This window comes from Lichenostomus cassidix, chromosome W (genome assembly GCF_008360975.1).
Source record: "Lichenostomus cassidix isolate B80296 chromosome W, HeHo_3.0, whole genome shotgun sequence".
NCBI lineage: Eukaryota > Metazoa > Chordata > Aves > Passeriformes > Meliphagidae > Lichenostomus > Lichenostomus cassidix.
The window spans coordinates 8,177,869-8,198,516 of NC_139510.1; the positions used below are offsets into that span (position 1 = coordinate 8,177,869).

General features: G+C 44.0%; 1 protein-coding gene and 1 pseudogene across 1 annotated transcript in view; both read right to left on the minus strand.

The window, feature by feature from the left end:
* LOC146425438 (transitional endoplasmic reticulum ATPase) overlaps positions 1–8,999 on the minus strand; it is a 58,470-nt gene extending 49,471 nt beyond the window's left edge. Inside the window, exons 1-3 of the mRNA XM_085041412.1 lie at positions 8,674–8,999; positions 4,134–4,245; positions 2,041–2,213 (exon numbers count right to left, since the gene is read on the minus strand). Of these exons, the coding sequence (XP_084897538.1) occupies positions 2,041–2,213; positions 4,134–4,245; positions 8,674–8,690 (302 nt within the window). The 5' untranslated portion in view covers positions 8,691–8,999. The remainder of the gene's footprint in view (positions 1–2,040; positions 2,214–4,133; positions 4,246–8,673) is intronic.
* LOC146425440 (uncharacterized) lies at positions 8,784–18,302 on the minus strand (annotated as a pseudogene).
* Between the last annotated feature and the right edge of the window lie 2,346 nt (positions 18,303–20,648).

A 20,648-nucleotide genomic window follows, 5' to 3' on the forward strand; every position in this document is an offset into this window, starting at 1 on the left:
GAGAAATTATTTAGATTGGATAATAAGAAGAAATTCTTTACTGTGAAGGTGGTGAGGCCCTGGCATGGGTTGCCCAGAGAAGTTGTGGATGCCCCATCCCTGGAAGTGTTCAAGGCCAGACTGGATAGGGCTCTGAGCAGCCTGGTCTAGTGGAAGGTGTCCCTCCCTGTGGCAGGAGGGTTGGAACTAGATGATCTTTGAGGTCCCTTCCAACTCAAAACATTCTGTGATTCTATGAGCTACTGCTGAACTAACTGTAAGGGAAAGGGAGCTGAGGGAAAATCTTTGTTCCTTCCTCTCTCCCTCATAACTCAGAATAGAATTCCTGTTGCTGAGAAACCTGATTCTGAACAAAGGTTCTCAGTACCAACCAGGGATAGCCAGGTGTCTGTCAATCCCTTTTTGTGGAAATTAACATTTAGGTTAAAGTCTGAAGGCCCCTTCCCCCTTTTTAAATAATAATTTCAGGTATTATTTTACAATGTAGGCCAACAGCCTACTGTAGTGACACATCAGAGCATCAAGCTGTGGCAGAGGCAGAAAGCTCAAACTGGCTTTGCCAGCTAAAAAAAAGCCTATGTGCAACTGCAGCTGAGCATGCAAGTTTCATGTGCTAGTTTGTTGGAGACTATTAAGAGATTCTTTAACTACATGCTTTACAGTGAGGATATAGCAGAAGAGTAAATGAAAAGACAGACTGACCCACAGAAGGAAAAAAGCTGACAGACTACAAGCAGGAAGCAATTAGTGCACGAATCGGGATTTTGGCAGAAACCAAGCCAAAGAAATTAACACAATAAGTACCTAAAGATCAAAAAAAAAAAAAAAAAAAAACTTTGAGGGCAAGAGGTGTGAAAATTCTCTGACCCTTGCAATGAAGCCAAGACAATCAGTAGTAACACATCTGAAAGGCCAAGAACCATTACAGAAGCAGTCCAAGCAGAGAAAAGGAAAGCACCAGCTGAACTGTCACACTAGAAATTACTCCAACAGTAACCTCATATAGGGTTAAAGTAAGGATTCACCTTAATTTTAAAACCACAGACTAGCTCAAAGCACTGTTCTGTTCCAACTACAGTCATGTTTAAAACTTGCATTGTCTAGTAGTAGAGAGATGGGTGGAACAGACTCGTTCCTCTCCTCTACAGTTCATATGAAACACATTTTGTATTTAAAGATTATTCCAGATAACACCACAGGAAATCTAGTGTCAGAAACCAGGCTCCAGTTTTCCCAGAACATGCACAATATTCCAGATGAGAAAAATGCTCAGGAGAAAGAACTGTCAGCTCTCACATATTTAAACCTGCAAATTAGCATTTTTATGTTTAAGAAATGTTGACATATTTTTTCTTTCCAATCCCATCATAGAACAGAACCTGCCTCCTGTAAACCAAAACGTATCCTTCAATGCTTTCCCACTACCTTCTGCAAGTGTACAAAATTCCTGCAACACTTCAAGCATTTCTAATTTTAAAAATAATTTATAACAAAAATTGAAATATAAACAACCTTCAGGGATTTTTAATCTTGATATTTGATGGCTTCAAGTTTTAACATCTGTTTGTTATAGGGCAGCTCAGTGCTTGAGCTAACCATACTATAAGATCAATTACAATGTTGCTTACTAGTTTTCACAGTTAACTTTGTGAACATTAAAAATTTAGATGGAAAAAATTTGTAAATTTATTTGACAATGTAAATTTATGAAGAATACTATGACAGCAGTGGGGTAATTCAACTACTTAATTTAATGACAGGACCTGGGCTTGTGAAGGTCCCGAAGAGTCTTCAAGAATCTTTAGCATAATTTTTTAGTATTAATCTGAATATACATACAGCCAGAAACACAAGCAAAAGTAAAATAAGATCCCTGATGTAAGACACACACTTGAAAATATTTCTGTGACCTCCTCCGGAAGATGCAAGAATACTTCCTGCAGGACCCTGTCTCTGCTACAGATCAAAACAATTCAAAGCCAGGGCACAAATTATCTAGGCAACCCAGGGATACACAACAGTTAGCAAACTCGTCCTCACCTGATGACGTCACCCAGGCGCACTCTCAGATTGTTGCGAACAACCCTATTCATGCGAATCTTCTCATCTGAGCAGGTATCATCTGACAGAACAATGCAGACTGCTTCTCGCCTCTTCTTTCCTTTTAGCAGGACAGTGTCTCCTCTGAACAGCTGCAGTTCATCCATTTTTGCCTGTAACCAATAACAGCATTAAAACAAACTTTTGACAAAACAATTGAAGGAAGCAGTTAGTGACCTGCTGAGCCCCTTACACCCTCACAAGTCAATGGAGCCAGATGAGATTCACATGAGGGTACTAATGGATGAGCTCACCAAGCTGCTCACCACCATTTATCAGCAGTCCAGGTTAACCGGGGAGGTCCCAAAGGACTGGAGGTTGGCCAATGGGATACCCCATCTGCAAGAAGGGACAGGAGGATCTGGGGAACTACAGGCCTGTCAGCCTGACCTCAGTGCCTGGCAAGATTATGGAACAGATAATTTTGAATGCGATCACACAGCAGACACAGGACAACCAGGGGATCAGGCCCAGCCAGCATGGATTTAGGAGAGGCAGGTCCTGCCTGACCAACGTGATCTTTTTTTCTGACCAGGTGACCCACCTGGTGGATGAGGGAAAGGCTGTGGATGTTGTCTACCTGGACTTCAGTAAAGCCTTTAACACCATCTACCATGGCATTCTCCTGCAGAAGCTGCAGCCCACAGCTTGGACAGGTGCACTCTTTGCTGGATTAAGAAGTGGCTGGATGGCCTGGCCCAGAGAGGGGTGGTGAGCGGTGCTGCATCCAGTTGGCAGCCAGTCACTAGTGGTGTCCCCCAGGGATCAGTGTTGGGGCCAGTCTGGTTTAATATCTTTATTGATGATCTGGATGGGGAGATCAAGTGCACCCTCAGTAAGTTCTCAGATGACACTAACTTGGGTGGGAGTGTTGATCTAATGGAGGGTAGGAAGGCTCTGCAGAGGGATCTGGACAGGCTGGATTGATGGGCCAAGGCCAACAGTAAGAGGTTCAATAAGGTGAAGCACCAGGTCCTGCACTTGGGTCACAACAACCTCATGCAGCACTACAAGCTGGGGGAAGAGTGGCTGGAAAGTGGCCCAGCAGAAAAAGACCTGGGGATGCTGGTCAACAGCAGCTGAACACAAGCCTGCGTGTGACCAGATGGCCAAGAAGGCCAATGACATCCTGGCTTGTATCAGAAACAGTGTGGCCAGCAGGACTAGGGAAGGGTTTGTCCCCCTGTACTTGGCACTGGTGAGGCTGCACCTCTAGTACTGTGTCCAGTTTTGGGCCCCTCACAAGAAGGACATTGAGATGCTGAAGTGTGTCCAGAGAAGGGCAACAAGGCTGGTGAAGGGTCCAGAGAATCAGTGATATGAGGAGTGGCTGAGGAAGCTGGGGTTGTTTAGCCTGGAGAAGAGGAGGCTCAGGGGAGACCTAATCACTCTCAACAACTCCCTGAAAGGAGGTTGTAGCCAGGTGGGGGTTAGCCTCTTCTCCCAGGCAAGCAGTGACAGGGTAAGAAGAAATGGCCTCAAGCTGTGCCAGGGGAGGTTCAGGTTAGACATCAGGAAGAATTTCTTCATGGAAAGGGTTGTTAAGCATTGGAACAGGCTGCCCAGAGAAGCAGTGGAGTCACCATCCCTGAAAGTGTTTAAGAAATAACTGGACATGGCACTTAGTGCTATGGTTTGGTTGACGTGGTGGTTTTTTGTCAAAGGTTAGACTCGATCTTGGAGGTCTTTTCCAACCTTAATGATTCCATGAATTTGAAGGAGAGTTACATCTTAGAAGCAATATACTAGATCTACAAAGACAGGGGTTTTCACTACACAAGTCAAGAGCTAATCCTAAAGCCAGACTAAGGGCATGAGCTCAAGTGAATCCTAAAAGTTAGAACCAGAATGTATTTTATAATTTATTAATAATTATTATATATTATTTATTTAACCCACCTCCCTCACTTGTAACTGCTGCAGCTTCTGACACAAATATTTAGATTCATGTTGCAAAATTACATTTCAAGTTAAAAGACAGCAACAGCTTGCATATTGCCAGATGAAATGCTTTGCTTTCATAGGTGACGCACCTGGGACAGTGACACAACACTGTTGTCTTCATTGATGGCTTCGTCAACAATTAACCGATTAGGCCTGTTCTTCTGCTTCAAAATAGCAGTAGATAAGTCATCGGCTTTAGAGCTGGGAGAGAAAACAGAAGTTAACAAGTCCAAGTGATATTGCTCCCCTTTTCACACCCACCCTGTTTTCTTCTCCATTTTCTAAAGGTTTCTTTGTTGTCTTGTCTTTTAGAAACTATACTTGTTTGCAAGTGTCCTGGTTTTGTCTGGGATAAGTTCATTTTCTTCTCAGTAGCTGGTACAGTGCTATGTTTTGGATTCAGTATGAGAATAATGCTGATAACACACTGATGTTTTGTTTGTTGCTGAGCAGTGCTTGAGTCACAGTGCTTCATCCCCTGAGTCAAGGGCTTTTCAGTATCTCATGCTCTGCCAGTGAGGAGCTGCACAAAAGAAACCAGGAGGGAGCATAGCTGGGACAGTTGATCCTGAACTGACCAAAGCAATATTCCATACCATAGAATGTCATGCCCAGTATATAAACTGGGGGGAGGTACCTGGAAGAGGAGTCTACCTGGGTTTGGGAAGAGGGGTCTGGCATCAGTCAATTTACTACTCAAATGGATACAAGCTATGAAGCTATCTATAAAAAGTGGTCAGTGAGATGCTGCTGACTCTAAGATGCTTTACCTAAAAGAATTAGTCAGACTCATCTGAAATCCCATATAACTGCTACCAGAGAAACAAAAGTTCAAGTTTGATGCCAAATCCCAGATAAATAGGAGAATTAAAGGACAATGCTGTAGCTCCCCTGACAGGAAGAGTTGTAAGAGTTTAGCCTGTCAAAGCCTATTAGTTAAACCTAGCAAGCCAGTAGAAATATTCAGGTGCTCATGAAAAATGGGGTTTATTTTTTTTTTTTTAGGATATAAGCACCTTTCCATAATACCTTCACAGGACTCACTGCAGCTCTAGCCTACTATGCCACATAAGATATGTGACAGATAATTCATTTGCCTTGGAGCAGACCAAACAAGGAAATGGAAGAAAGGCAGATTAATTTATTTACTTCAAAATCTAATATAGCAAATAATTCACTTTACAACAGAAATATGAACTTGAACCAACTGATTCCTAAGGAGCTCTTAGAAGTTGTACATTAGCCAGCCACAATAGCAGCAGATTACTGTAACTTGCCTTGGTGGGCCTCTGACTACTCTTTCAAAGCAGTCCAGATGTGCCAGTGACTAAGGTTGAAATAGAAACTTAGCAGAGTTTGGTTTGATTCTCACCAAAAAGAAAAATAATAAAGTCTTCCTTTGTCCTAAGGAAGCAGCAAGCACCAGCAAAGAGTAGGAAGCTTTGTGGACAATGGTGTTGGACGTACACTTTGGCTCCATTTTGCTGTTTTAGGGACAAAATAACCAGAAGAAATCAAACCTTGAATGGAAGTGGCAGAGCAAACAGCTACACAGCATAAACACAGACTGTATCAGCAGTGCATCACTTGGCATGTTCACTGCATTTTTAAAAGTCACCTTTTCTCTCTCTCCGTTAAAGAATGCAAGAGGTGAAAAATCAACATCTATCCCTTTCAATGACCATGTGAGATGTTACAGATTCATTCTCTAAACCCAAAGAAGACACAAGAAAGGCTATTGGATACATCCAGGGAGTAGCTCATGAATTCATTCTATCTTCAGCCTAAAACATGGTCCTGGTAAAGTCCTAAAAGGTCTGGGATTTCCAGGAAAACTGAGAGTGCAACAAGAAAACTGAAACCAATACATCATCAGGCCAGACAGGATCTTGTGGTTAAAACAGTGGATAAAAACAACCGCCTACTTGTAAGGACCTTGCCTCAACATTCCTGGACACTGGAAATTAATTTAGCATGTATATTTTAAAATTTGAGTTAAGGGAAACCAGAAAAACAATTTAGCCTATTCAAAGTGTAAATGCAAATTATATCCTTCTGCACATGAAATGTGGATCCAAAGGCCTTTGGATAAGAAATCCCTGCCAGACTTTGGCCATATAAACCATCACTAAAACTGAGCAGCTGTCCCTCAGGATGCAGAAATTGCTGTGCAGCCTAAAAATTGTCTGGGATACAAGATAAAAATAAATGGAAGAGGAACTGGGCAGCAAGTGGAAGATTTTGGGCCAAAACTTCCAATAAATCAAAAGTTGTATTATATATATCTGGAAAAAAAGTTCAGATACCTTCCAACACACAGCAGTGCTGAAGAGCACAGCAAGATGTCCACTTAGTTCTGCTGAATGTGAGAAAAAAAGTTTTAGTACTGAAGAACTGAATCTGCCGTTTCCTAAGGAGGATGCAAAAACTGGATTAATTTTGTCAGTACATTGCTGCGCTTAAAGCAATTGAAAAGCTTGGAGGCATTAAGAATTGAATAAAGCTCTCCAAGAAACACAGCATGTAAGCATCTAAATGCATGGGGTCAGCTTCAGTTATCTGACCTAACAGTTCTGCTGACAAAGAAACAAAGGTGTTAAATTATGACAGCCACACAGGAAAGCGATGTTATTTCTCCTACAGACGAGAGTAAGGACTTGGTCAGACAAGCATTACCCATCTCCCAATAGCAATTTAGAATATTATGATCACTATTTGCTATCATTGCATCTCTCCTGGGGGTTCATAAAATCATAGGATGGTTTGGGTTGGAAGGGATCTCAAAGATCATCTAGTTCCAACCTCTGGCCCTGGAAGTGTTCAAGATCAGGCTGGATGGGGCACTGAGCAACCTGGTCTAGCGAAAGGTGTCCCTGCCCATGGCAGAGGAGTTGGAACTACACGATCCTTAAGGTCCCTTCCAACCCAAACCATTCTGTGATTCTACGATTACATCAGTTCATCACTTTTCTGTGCCAGAGCTCTCCTTATTCAGCATGTGAAAATGCCCAGAGGCTATGCATTGTGGTAGACAGTACCAAGAGTCAGATCAAAAAGTAATTACTGATTCTTCTGAAAACTACCAACCTTCAAAGCTCCACATAAAGTAGGGAACTAACTTGTTCCTGCATGTCTATGTTAAATATACAATGAAAAGTCACCGACTCAAAATTATTCCAGCTTTAGTAACAAAAGTGAAAACAGTCATGCCTCCTATATGCTAGTGTACCTTTTAATCAATACTGTCATGAACTCACTTCCTAGAAAAAAAACTGTCAGTGTTTTTTTAACACCCAGAACATCCATATTACAGTCTGAACTACTTTCTTTGTGTAAGTATTAAAATAAAAAATCCTTGAAGCAAATGAGCAGAATATCTGATGATTGCAGCCACTTACTGGAACACCACATGACAATCAAGCAGTGAGTCCATACCCATGCTCAAGATGCCAAATTCTCAAATACTGTTTCAGACAGGTATGCACACAAATCCAAGAATTTCTTCAGAAACACTCTATTAGGTCTTGCAATGCTATACTCTGTGCTAAAGCTCAATTCAGCAAGATGGCTGCCAACAGCACTGACCCAGAAATTGTAACTAAGTAACTGTTTTCCAGTTATACGGGAACTTTTTTTTAATTCCTATGTGGTGAGAACAACTTTGCAAAAATATAAAATTCTTTTTAAAAACGCTGCTCACCTCAGACTCAAAACAGGCCTTTGAGACCATCACTTCCATCACAAGCTCTACCAGATGTTAAATTCTTGGCACACCTTGTTGGAAGTGACTTAATAAGACCAAGTGGGTTTAAATTGCAGAAGTTGCAAAAGAAAACAAGATAAACCACAGATACTAAAGGGACTGGAAGAGCCTCTGGCAAATCCAAAAAGTCACTTGAAGTATTCTTAGATTTGGAAATTAGCTTTAGGTTTTATTTTTACTCCTCTCAAGGGACTGTGAAGTGACTTGCACACGTGGGCTGGGAACAGAGAGGCCAGTATTACTCAACTGACTTTTGAAAAGCACAAAATTTGACCCTCAGACTGGAACTGAAGACAGAGTGAGGTAAGACACTGGAGACAAAAATATAGCTGATTGCCTCCGCTGCCACAGGAGCCAGTCCGGTATAACATATCTTCCTCTTCTAATGCCAAATCTCTTCCAGCCCCGATCCGAGGGCCGCTGTGGACCTGCAGGGAAGAGACCAGGACACGCCTCTTCCCCCTCATGCCCCGGCCAGCCGCTCGCCCCAGCGCTCCGGGCTCTGGAAAACAAAGCCCTCCCTGGCTGAGGCCTAGCCTAGGCGAGACGGCCACGGCCAGGCCTCGCCCCCCCCATTACTCAACACTTCCCGAGGAGGCCCGGCAGGCGAGGGGCGGCGGCATCCAGGGCCCCACCGGGGACAAGCGCCTGGCTAGAACGCGAAGAGCGGCCCATCCCCCTCCCAGCCCCACCCCCAATTCCTCAGAACCTGAATGACACAGCGGGATCGGGAGGAGGATTGGGCCCGCCGTCGGGCCTAGTCTGGGTAGCGCCGCGCGAAGGCGAGATAAGGAGAGCTAGGCCGTGCACAGCGCCACCACAGCCGGGCCTAGGCCGCGGTCTGCTGGCGGACGGCCCACACTTACTCGGATCCTGAGGCCATGGCGCTGAGAGGAAAAGAGGCGAAACGGCCAGCAGCAGCTCCTCAGGACGAGTGATGGTAGGTCTCGGACGGACTCGCAGAAGCGATGCTACGTCACGACGCTTCGCGCTGACTGAACCTCAGAACCGACTCATCGGAAGAGGAAACTCCGCCTGGCGCTGCCTCACCTGCTCAACAACAGCGTGCGCTGACCAATCGGAAATTTCGTCTGGCCAGCATCTCAGCCAATCGGAAAGGTGGAAGCGAGGAGGCGAGGGGAAAAAAAAGAACGCGCGCTCTACCTCCTCCGCCCCGCTTCCCTCCCCTCCCCTCCGCTCCTTTCCCAATCATCACGAGCCAATAGCAACACCCGTCAACCAATTGCAGCGCCTCCCTTGCCGTGGCTGTTCCACAGGGTAATACGGGTCGAGCAGCCAATGGCAAAAATCCATCAACGCGAAAACGCGAAAATCCAGACGGAAAGTCCCACCATGACAGCCATCCGAGCTACCCTCGCCTAGCGATTGGCTAGCACCTGAGGAAAGGGAAACGTGTGGGGAGGATTGAAGGGGAGGGGCAGGAGGGGCCGGAGGCGAGTGCTCGGGGAGCAGCTCGAGTGCGCTTTGCGCGCGTAAACTCGGGCAGTGAGGCGGGTTTGGACCCGTCGAAGGCGGTCTCTGCGGCCTCGGCGAGGCCTTGGGGGGACATGCCCCAGAGGCTTGATTTCCCCCCGAGTGAAAGGGTGTGTGTAGGGACCCAGCCCTTCTTCTTCACTGAAAGGTACCTGTAGGACTCCTTTCCTCTTTTTTTTTTTTTTTTCTTTTTTTTCAGGTTTTTCTTTTCCCTGATTGATTTTTTAGGCAGGACTGGACTGCCCCACCAGGCCCCACTGCAGGACACGTTCCTAGCCACTCGTTCCAGCACAGACCCTGTTCCACCAGGGGTTTGAAGCTCTAGCTCCCCTTGAACCACCTGAAACAGCCATCCCACAGCTTTTCCACCACTAGCCACCCCTCCACAACCACTTCCCGGTCTGTTTGGTCACTCACATCCTCACCTGGGTGGCATTTCCTTAGGCTTAAAAACATTGCTGCAGCCAAGTGGCATTGCATCTACAGCTCCAGCCCTGCTCATATCAGGAGGAATCAGACGTGTAGGATGCTGATTCTCAACCATCCAGTGCTGGCAGGCACTACCTTGTTTTCTCCTAGATGCTTAGGAGTAATTCAATTACCTGATGCTCTCTTCCAAGGAGCCAACTAGTACTTAATCCCTGCCTCCTCTCTTCTGCCCTCCTTTTTTTAAAGCCCAAGCAGTAAGGTGGGACTGAAGAAGAACAGCCGTGGGGCTCTCCCAGCCCAGAGGAGTCTGTCTTTGCTGAATTAAACCTCCATCAGCAAGGCGTTTGTCGTTGATAGGGAAGATGTGTGCTAATGTCTTTACAAATAATTCTATGGGTGTTAAGGTCTTTAAAGTGGGCCTTAATGTCTCTATTAACTGCAAGCAGCAAGTTTGCTACAGAGCCCAGACAGCTTGATTCCTGAAACAGACAAGTGGGTCTGCACAAGCCTGACTTTCTGAACTTTGGGGTAAAATGACAGTTTCAAGGGAGGATATGTGGTAGGTGGTTCGGGAAGGCTGTACCTTCCTAGTACCTCAGCCAATGGGGAAAGGAAGAGGGCAACATGCGGTCGGGAGTTTAGGATAAAAGGAGGCTGTGTCCTCCAAAACCTCGAGAGAGGAAATGTCGCGGGTGTGTGCCCCAGTGGACTCTCTCCTTTTATTCAAATAAAGTTGTAGGACTCCTCTGATTCAAAGGAATCTACTCCACAGTAAGGTACTGTAAAGTAAAGCACACCTTTATTGGCCTGGCCAGGGGGAGCATGCAGGGGCTAACACCTCCATGTGCATGTCTGCCATGCTTACTTTGCAAAGGTTATTTATATGTTTACAAATTCAGCATCCACCCTAGTTTTGTTCATTTATCTAAAAGGTACAGTCTTAAGGGTTGGGTTCTTACATAACTTGTAGTTTCCTTGTCTTAGGGTTACAAACACAGCACCCTATACATTCATCACACACTTATTTGCTAATACACACACTTAATTTTACTATTACACACTTTGTTGCTATATTAGTTATACTTCATCTATAATTATGCATTGATTATGATCCTATTCTCTATTACATATAAAAATTGCATTTTTCCTACCCTTTTGTGACAACGCTTTCATTTGTCATTAAAACTAGCTCCCTTTGCACACATCAGTCAGCATGCTCTCCCTTATCACTTAGCCCACAGGGGGCTAGGTCCTTGTCTTGCAGAAAAGGTGGTTAGTCAGACACATTAGCTTGCATTCCTCTCATCATTCTAACGACTTTTAGGGCTAGGCTCTTTTGACTTAGGGAGGTAGTTTTATCTTGCAGAAGCAGTTATGGTTAGACATAACGGCTAGTACTTAACTTTTATTAATCTATACTTTATACTAAGGTGTTGGTATATTGAGGTGCTTATGTTAAAGGAGTCCTGTGTTTCACCTGTCTCCTTTTGGACATAAACCTCTGGTGCTGTGAATAGTTTTTTTAACAATTTTGGGGGCTCTCGTCCGGGATCCTTCCACTGTCTGGGTCCAGCACACGGCAAGAGGAGCTGGAGCTCACCCAGTTTCAGTGACCAGCTCCCTTTGGCACTGGCCAGCACCAGGCGATTGGGTACCCAAAACTGTCGAGGAGACAGACGAGAGGTGGACCAGGGGGGTCCATGAAGGGGTCCACAGGGAAGGACCACTGAAAATCTCACCGGTGAGTACAATGGGACTTCGGGGGAGTGAGGTTGATGGGACGCCCACGGAGGGCAGTGACGGAAAGTCAAGAGGTGACTTTAACTATAGGGATGACGATCCCTCAATACCCCCGGATAGTCCCTTGGGGAGAATGCTGAGGTCTTGGGATAATTTACACATTCCCTCAGAGGTAACTAAGGAAACAATGGTGGAATATTGTTATTATATTGATTCACCCCAAGCGAGCCCAGAGACACTTCAGAGACAAAGTCAGAGAAGTGGGTATTTGCTTTATTCGATGCACCAGGTGTGGGGAGTTCATTCCTCAAACATACACCTCGGTACTGCCAAAGACACAGTTATAGGTAAAATTCATGAATATTCAGCACATTCTCCAGGATAGGAGTGGTTATACAAATTATTTCTCAGAAGTCATTAATATTATTAGCATGTGCCTCACGCATGCTCCGTATGTCCCGGTGGTCTTTGGAAACCCCAAAGACCCCTCCAGGATGAAGATCCTAGTAGTCTTCATCACAATGCACTTTTCACCTTTCTCTCTGGAGCATTCCTGGTCCTTGGTGAGATGATTCAGTGGTTTCTTGTGCTGGCTTCAAAGGATTCTTGTCCCTCTTATCTTGATAAGATTAAGGGAATCCTGTTTTTCTAGGTTTTAGAATTCACATATTCTGTCTCTCAATAGTTAACTTGAGTTACCTGTTTGACCACTCCTTTCTCAATATCTGGCCAGAATATGATCTGCCAAGAGGGTTTAAATGGCCCCCTTTTGGGACAGATGAGGTTAGTCTCTGCAAGGATTTGTCATTGTATTTAAATGACACTAGGAAAGGATTGATTGAAAAGGAATGCGGAAGAATATAGTTAAGGCAAGTACCAGGAGTTTATGTGGTAAGGAAAGGAGGAACAATGAGGACTGGGACATTCTCCAGTACCTTCCCCCACCTTATCTCCAAAGTCTGCAACCTAACCCGGTGCAGGCCACAGGTCCTTTGCATCCCCAGTCTCCAAGACGGAGAAGAAGAAAAGATTGTCCCTACAACCCCAACCCTCCCCCCCCATCCCCGACAGCGATAGTGAGAAGGAAGGACAGGAGGATATCATATTCCACTCCAGAACTAGAGGGGGAACCCAATATAAGACACCAAAAGCCCCTGGGACACAGGAGACAAGGATCCACCAAATGCCCTTACGCCAGGTTACTTTGGGGGGCCGGGGGGGGTATTTGAGTTTGTAATTGTGCCACTTACCACCCAGGATATAAGAGGGTTGAAAAAGAAATTACCCCCATATTTGGACAACCCCATAGGGGTGGGGGAAAGAATAGAGGAGTATCTGGGAAATGCAGATTATACTTGGAAGGACTGGGATTTCCTTTTAGGCATTTTGTTGGGGATACAGGAAAAATGGATGATTTTGCAGAAAGCTCAGCAGCTGTGGGAGAACGAGCACCCGCAGGCAGGGGGAGTGCCGGACAACATGCACCTGTGGTGGATGATGCAATTCCCCAGGCAGATCCTCAGTGGGATCCAAATAATCAAGCCAGTTTGACCCATCTTTGAGATTGATTGCCGTGCCTATTTGATTAGAGCAATTAAAACAGAGGTTCCTAGAACTTACAGTGCCTTCGATACATTGCTGAAGGTACAATTTGTCACCAAAGCCTGGCCTGTTATAAGAAGAAAAATACAGAAAGATGGGGAACGGCAGGATAGGCCCCCTGGACAAGTTGGTTAGGAAAGCACAGCAGGTGTATGTAAGGAATGAGGAAAAGGTAAAGGCAAGGGTAACAGCACAGCTTTTACAACCCCTGAAGGGAAAAGTGCATGGACCCCCAGGATCAAAGGGAAGGGGGCAGACACCAGGATTTAACAGGAATGTGTCTTCCCCAGTGGGAGGGGGTCAGCCAAGACAGCAATTGGGAAGGAATCTATGTGCCATTTGTAAGAAAGAAGGACATTGGAAAAGAGAATGTCCACAGAAACAAGTGGACTCCTGTGAGGAGGAAGTGCACCGATTAATGGAAATGGAATGTTAAGGGTGTCAGGGGCTCCCATTATACCAAGGACCCACCACACAGGAGCCCTTGATAAAACGTAAGGTGGGTCCAGACCGAGAGAAAATACACTTTCTGGTAGACACAGGGGTCCTTGGTCTACCCTGAATTTTATGCCAAAGGGAGGACTGTCTCAGATTGGAGACAAACTTCTCTAGGTAGAGAGCGCTCCAAACAAACGCCTCTCTCGAAAGCCAAGGGCTTTGGTACCTCCTCCCCTCCCTCACAACAGAATATCTTAAATGAAAGTGAAAAAACCCCAACCTATTTATTTAACAAAACACACAGAGTGCCCTGCAAGGCACAGGGGAAGGGGAAAACAGGGGAAAAGGAGTTATTAAACTTGAGTTGACAGGTGGTAAGCTTTAGTGTCCTTATCTCAGGTGTAGTTTCCCCTCTCCGGGGGCCCCGGGGGCTGGGCGGAGTTGCTCCAGTAGCTCTCTGGAGGATTCTCTTCTGCCGTGCTCCAGGGCTCCTTGGGTTTTCTTGGCGAGAAGGCGAATTGGAGAAAAGGGTCCAAAAAGGAAGATGACGAAGAAGCACCCCCAGGGAAAAACTCGCAGCGTCAACAGAAGCCGCCAGCCAGTCCCAAGAGTGTCTTTTCCTCCGCCTCGCTTCCCCCGGAGAGAGGCCTGGGGAAGGGTTTTAAACAACCCACGCTCTTCCCATTGGCTGAATGCAGTTAAAGCTGCAGGACCACATTTTCTGAGCATACGAACAACGATATGGGAATACACAGGATTACCCTCACCACAGGACAAGGACAATTGTCTGAAGGTTCTTTGATTATTCAAGGGGTAAGTAGGAAAGATGAGCGAGTGCATCTTATCCAACTGCTCTTAGTGGATGTGGGAGATAAATATGAGTTGCATGAGGTTTTTATTTGTTGTAAATTGTGACTGCAATCTATTGGGAAGAAATTTAATGGCTAAATTTGGAATGCAAATTAATATTATAAAAGGTGACACAGAGGCTAATACTGTTGTAACACTGTGTAAATTATCTGACAAAGCTTATGCTAAAGTGAACCCAGAAGTGTGGGCAGTCCCAGGAAAATATAGAAAATTAGATATGAAGCCTCTCCAAATCCCTCTAAGGCAACCTGGACAAGTGGTGTCTAAAAAACAATACCCTATTTCAAGGGAGGGAAGGAAAGGGTTAAAGACTGTTTTTGAGTCCCTGTTAAAGTCAGGTCTCTTGGAGCCATGTATGTCTCCTTATAACACTCCTATCCTGCTAGTTAAGAAATCAGACTTAATTTACAGAATGGTGCAGGACCTAAGAATAATAAATGAGATTATTAAACCCAGGCACTCCATAGTACCAGACCCTTATACCATCTTGAACCAGGTTCCCTCCACACACTGCTACTATTCAGCACTTGATTTAAAGGATGCTTTCTGGGGATGCCCTATCACAGAGGATAGTAAACAGTATTTTGCCTTTGAGTGGGAAGAAGAGGAAAAAGGGAAAATGGTAAAGCAACAAATTACATGGATGGTCCTTCCGCAGGGGTATGCAGAAGCATCAGTCTTATTCGGGCAAGCCTTGCGAAAAATATTAAAATAATTTACTCCACCCCTAGGGTTTAGGTTATTGGAGTATGTGGATGACTTGCTCCTATCAGGGGAACAAGAGAAAGTAGTGGAAGAAGCTGTTGGAAAATATATCAGGTTAAAAATTTTGTATAACTTTAGTCAAAAGCTTTGTTTGTCTTTACCCTGAGAAAAGGAATTTTAGGTTTCTTTCAGGGCATTGTTCTACCAGATGAGGTCTGGTGGACTCAGCATATCAACAGATTGGGAGTGACCCCGAAGATAACCAGAAAGATAAAGACTATTAACAGAACATCCGCCGGGACATTGTGGTTATCAACAGGACATGGTGGCTATCACAAACGGCTACCCCAGACCACCTCCAGCAGGGCTGAAGACATCCTAGCCCGGAAAAAGGACTGATAAGAAACACTGAAGAATGAAGAATCTAATTAGCATCAGAGGCGAGGAGATTCAGATCCGATGAGAAACTGAATGCTGGGAGTTTGCTCAACTTTAAACCAATGAACACTGACCCAATGCTTTCCTATGTATCTTTACTGTATAAAATATCTGAGAAATCGAGTAAAAGCTATGTATCCTGGAATGATTCTCTCTGCACACCCGGGCTATGTGTGGATGAGATGATTTCTGTAGTACATCCTGGCCAGAACAACATCCTGGCCAGATAATAAAGTAATGCCTTGACTCTCTAACATTAAAATGTTGTTGGAGGGTTTTTCTTTTTCCTGCAGATTCGGTGACAAAGCCACTGTGGAATTGCTTAATTTTCTGGCTAAAAAGTGGTTAAGGGTATCTGAAAAGAAGGCGCAAATGGTGGAGAAAATGGTTAAATATTTGGGACACATTTTGACTGAAGGCTTGATTTAGGAAAGAGACAAAACTTCACAACCTATATAATTTTAAGTTGTAAAGCCGGTATGTTTATTGCAGCGCTGGGCACGTGGGAGGTAGCCCTCCAAAGACATGTGCGCTGTCAGTCCCGTATAGCTCGGTATATATGTGGTTACGTTACAAATTCATAGAGTTTCCCAATACGCTTGTACATATGCATAACCTATCCCTGCTTTGTATTATAATGAGTTCAAAAGTCATTTTTATATCCTTGCGCCTGTGTAGTTCTGTTTTGTGGAGGGATCTTTGCAGAAGGTCTTTTTCACTGACCTTCTCTCCATCCAAAGGCCAGAACAACAAATTTGGTTTTTTTGCCAGCCTGGAAGTTCCAGAGTATCACAGTCCTTGTTTGGCAAACACAATGAATGCTAAGTCAGTAGATATATTGTGTGGTGAGCAGTTTCTGACAAGTTATCTCTTAACTTCTGATTCCCCTGTATCAGTCCCCCCTTTTCTGTAAAATTAGTAAATTCTTTTACTAGTACATAAATTCTTCTTCTATCAAATTTTTGCAAAAGGTGTCTCTCAATGCCTTACCACGTGCGTTTGACAGAGAAGTCAAAATTGCTACTTGTAACATTCTCCAATTCTAGACACATAGCATAAAGGATAAAATAAAGCTGATGCAAACTAATATTAAAAGAACAATGATAGGGTGACATAATATATTTAGAATACCAGTTGCAGTAGGTGACCACCCAAAGAGCACATCCCACCAGTGATGACTTGCATCTTGTCTTGCTATTTTTAAGATTCTGCTTATTTTTTTTGTGTCATGATGAATAGTAATTAAAATTTTCTTTCCATTTTCTTGAACTTTTTTTAAAATTTCAATTAGGTCTTCATGTTTTACTAACTGTTTTACTAATGTAAGATTCATTCCAATAGGTGTGGGCAACAATTTCTGGTACATAGTGTAATTAGATTTTATCTATTGGTAGGATACAACTGGGGCTAAATACAAAAAGTCACACCCAATGATCTTAACAAAATTACAGATACAAATATTAGAATGATTTTTAACATTTATGGTTATATTATCATTATCAATTTCTGCAAAAGTACAAACAGTCCTTAAGCACACACAACCTTGACCAATATACACAAGCACAGTTTTTTGATTAGCATTTGGATGGATTTCGAAGTGGCAGATGCCTTGCTCCATATCAAGGCATATGTCCTGGGCATCAATTGCATTGCTTTCACAGATAAACCCCTGTTCTCGTGTAATACAGTATCCTAACTTCACAGTCTGCCACTTTTCTTCTACTATCCGGGCCCATACCCTATGTTCAGAGGGATAGAGCACTGTTCTCTCATGGTTTAGTCCTAGTGCAATAATGGGATGGATAACGTGGACGGTAGCATTACGTATAGTGAGCACAAAGTCTGTGGCCATATTAGCAATAGGGTCATAGGTGAAGTTTACTAGGGTCCACCAAGATTGAAGCTTCTATTCTAGGTCAGTGGCATTGTCCCAAATAACTTTGCGAATTTCAATAGGGAAAGTACCTTCACTACCTTCTCTTATAATAAGGGCAGCTGCTGACTGCATCCATAGTTGGGCTTGTATACAACTAAGGGCCAGGGATACATTGTCTTGGGCTATACCAAGTGCATTTATTATTAATTCATGGTCCTGCTCTTCAATTTTTTCCCATTTTGGTAATACTTTTGAAATTTGCCACTGTTCATTTCCTGATGCTGACAGAGAAGACTGTAGGGGCTGTCTTAATTTTACTAAGTCGCCAGTTACGGTGGCCAATTTATTCATTAATATTTCTGAGTCAATTCCATTTAGAACCCCCAATCCAGTCCCCAACACTCCAATTAAGTCTCTCTGTATTCTGCTCCTGGAGGGCACTTGTTTCTGCAGCCAGGTTGTCCAGCCTTTGAAGGATGTTTGTAGGAAAGAACATGTTGGTTGGATTTTGGAAACATTGATTTGCATTAACAGTTCAACATGTTTAAGAGACCACTCTGGGTTAAATAACAACTGTTGTTGACCCGTGTTCCTTATTACATATGGGCCAGTTTCATAAATTTTGGGCTCAAGTTTAGGTGGTGTGGTTTGGATTTGGTCTTGAGTGCTGGCATAGGTTGTAACAGGTCCAGCTATGGCATTTATTTTAAATTTGAACAAGAGTCCGTTTGTGTCCTTGGCCCAAAGACAAACCACGTCAACAGTCTGTACTAATGTAAAGGTGTACCAACAGTCTGATTCTTTTGAACTGGTACAAACTTCTACATGCTTTTCAGTAGGGGTAGCTGAGACACTTATTTGGGTTGCTTTTTCATGGGTAGTTTCATTATTCATTCGACAACCTACTTTACTTCTCCTACAGTCCCCTGAAGTTGCCACGTTTGTTTTTCCCATTCTTGTCTTGCATACACTTGATTTTCATGCATAACTACAGTTAATAGATTTAAACCTTTTATATCAGAATATTTCCCCATGGATCCTGTAAAACACCTAAAGGCTTGGGACCAAGGCCACTCAGTATTGTCCTGGCTAGAAGTACTCCCCCATCCCTGGATTATAATTATGATCATGAGAAAAATAATTTTCCTGGTTGAACTTGCATGACTTTCCATGGGGAATTATGGGCTTTCTTTACTCGGGTATGGTGAATCCAGGCGTTCTGCTCCTTGATTTTAATTGCAGTGAAAGTGGTGAGGACTGCCTGAAATGGTCCTTCCCACTGTGGCTCCAGAGTTTTATTTCTGCAAGAGACTTAACATATACATAATTTCCAGGTTGAATATCATGTACAGGCCCATCTAAACCTTGGCTTCGGGTTCCGGCCACATGTTTCTCAATCCATTTGAGTTGCTTGCTTAAAGCCACCATATAGGTGGTCATTATTTCTTCTCCAATTTGGGTAGATATTCCTTTTTGTATTCCATATGGTCTCCCATAGAGTATTTCAAAGGGGCTTAACTGTTCTTTAGTTCTGGGTTTGGTCCGAATTCGTAGCAATGCAAGTGGGAGAGATTGGGGTCAGGGTAAATTGGCTTCTTGCCCTAGCCTCACAATCTGTTGCTTGATCATATGGTTAATTTTTTCCACCTGGCCACTTGATTGAGGGTGGTATGGGGTGTGGAATTTCCACTTTATGCCTAATTGGCAACTTCTTTGCTGCACCACCCTTGCAATAAAGTGGGGTCCTCTGTCTGAGGATATTGTGGCTGGAACTCCAAAGCGTGGTATTATTTCTTGTAGCAATACTTTAGTTACTTCCCGGGCCTTAGCAGTTCTGGTGGGGAAGGCTTCTGGACACCCTGAAAAGGTGTCTGTTAATACCAACAAGTATCGATACCCCCCTTTTCTTGGAAGTTCTGTGAAATCAATTTGCCACTGCTGTCCAGGCCCATGGCCCCTTCCAATCTGACCAAGTTTTAATTTGCAGGTAATTTTCGGTTTAGTCTGGAGGCAAAGATTACACTGCCGGGTTACCTGTTTGATGGTATCTTATAATTTTCTGGCAATAATTTTATCATTTAAATATTTATATAGAGCATCTACTCCCCAGTGTGTTTTCTGATGTTCTTCCCTAATTAATGACCACAATAAATGAGAAGGGATTACTATTCTTCCCTCTGCTGTAATAGCCCATCCCTCTCGGTTGTATGTTCCTTTCTCACTTTTAATTAACTTTCTATGTTTTTTGTTATATTTTGGCTTACCTTCTAGGGAGACCTGCCCATCTGGGATCAAAGCTCTTTCCGTTGTTACCTCACCTTTTGCTTCTTCTTTTGCCTCTCTGTCTGCCAGTTCGTTTTCTTCCTCCAATTCAGAGCTCACCTTTTGGTGTGCCTTGATGTGCATGATTGCTACCTTTTCAGGTAGCTGGACTGCTTCCAACAGCCACAGTATTTCTTGTGCATGTTTGATGTTTTTTCTTTGTGAGTTCAACAATCTCCTTTCTTTCCAAATGGCTCCATGTGCATGTACAACTCCAAATGCATATCTTGAGTCTGTATAGATGTTTATTTTCTTTCCTTCAGCTATTTCTAGGGCACAGATTAGAGCAATTATGTCAGCTTTCTGTGCAGAAGTGTTTGTTGGCAAAGGTCCAGACTCTATTACCTCTTTGCAGGTGGTAACTGCATACCCAGCATGTCGCTTTCCACTGATGACGTAGCTGCTCCCATCAGTGAAACAGGTTTCTGCGTCATCTAAAGGGGTATCCTTCAGATCTGGATGACTGGAATATGTGGCCTCGATGGTCTCCAGACAGTCGTGGTGTACCGGTTCTCCTTCATTCCCACTGAGAAAAGAAGCTGGGTTGACAATGTTAGTTACCACCATTTCTACATCATCTTGTTCCACCATGATGGCTTGGTATTTCAGGAACTTCTGTGGGGAAAGCCAGTGGCCACCTTTCATTTCCAGCACTGCGGACACTGTGTGGGACACTAGCACAGTCATTTTTTGGCCTAAGGTAAATTTCCGTGCCTCTTGAATGTCCATCACGACTGCCGCAACAGCCCTGAGGCACCCCGGCCATCCTTTGGCTGCTGCATCTAGCTGCTTAGACAAATAAGCAACTGCCCATCAATACGGACCCAGGTCCTGTGCTAAGATTCTCAAGGCAATCCCCTGTTTCTCATGGGAAAACAGAAAGAATGGTTTACTCACGTCTGGAAGTCCTAGAGCTGGAGCTGACAT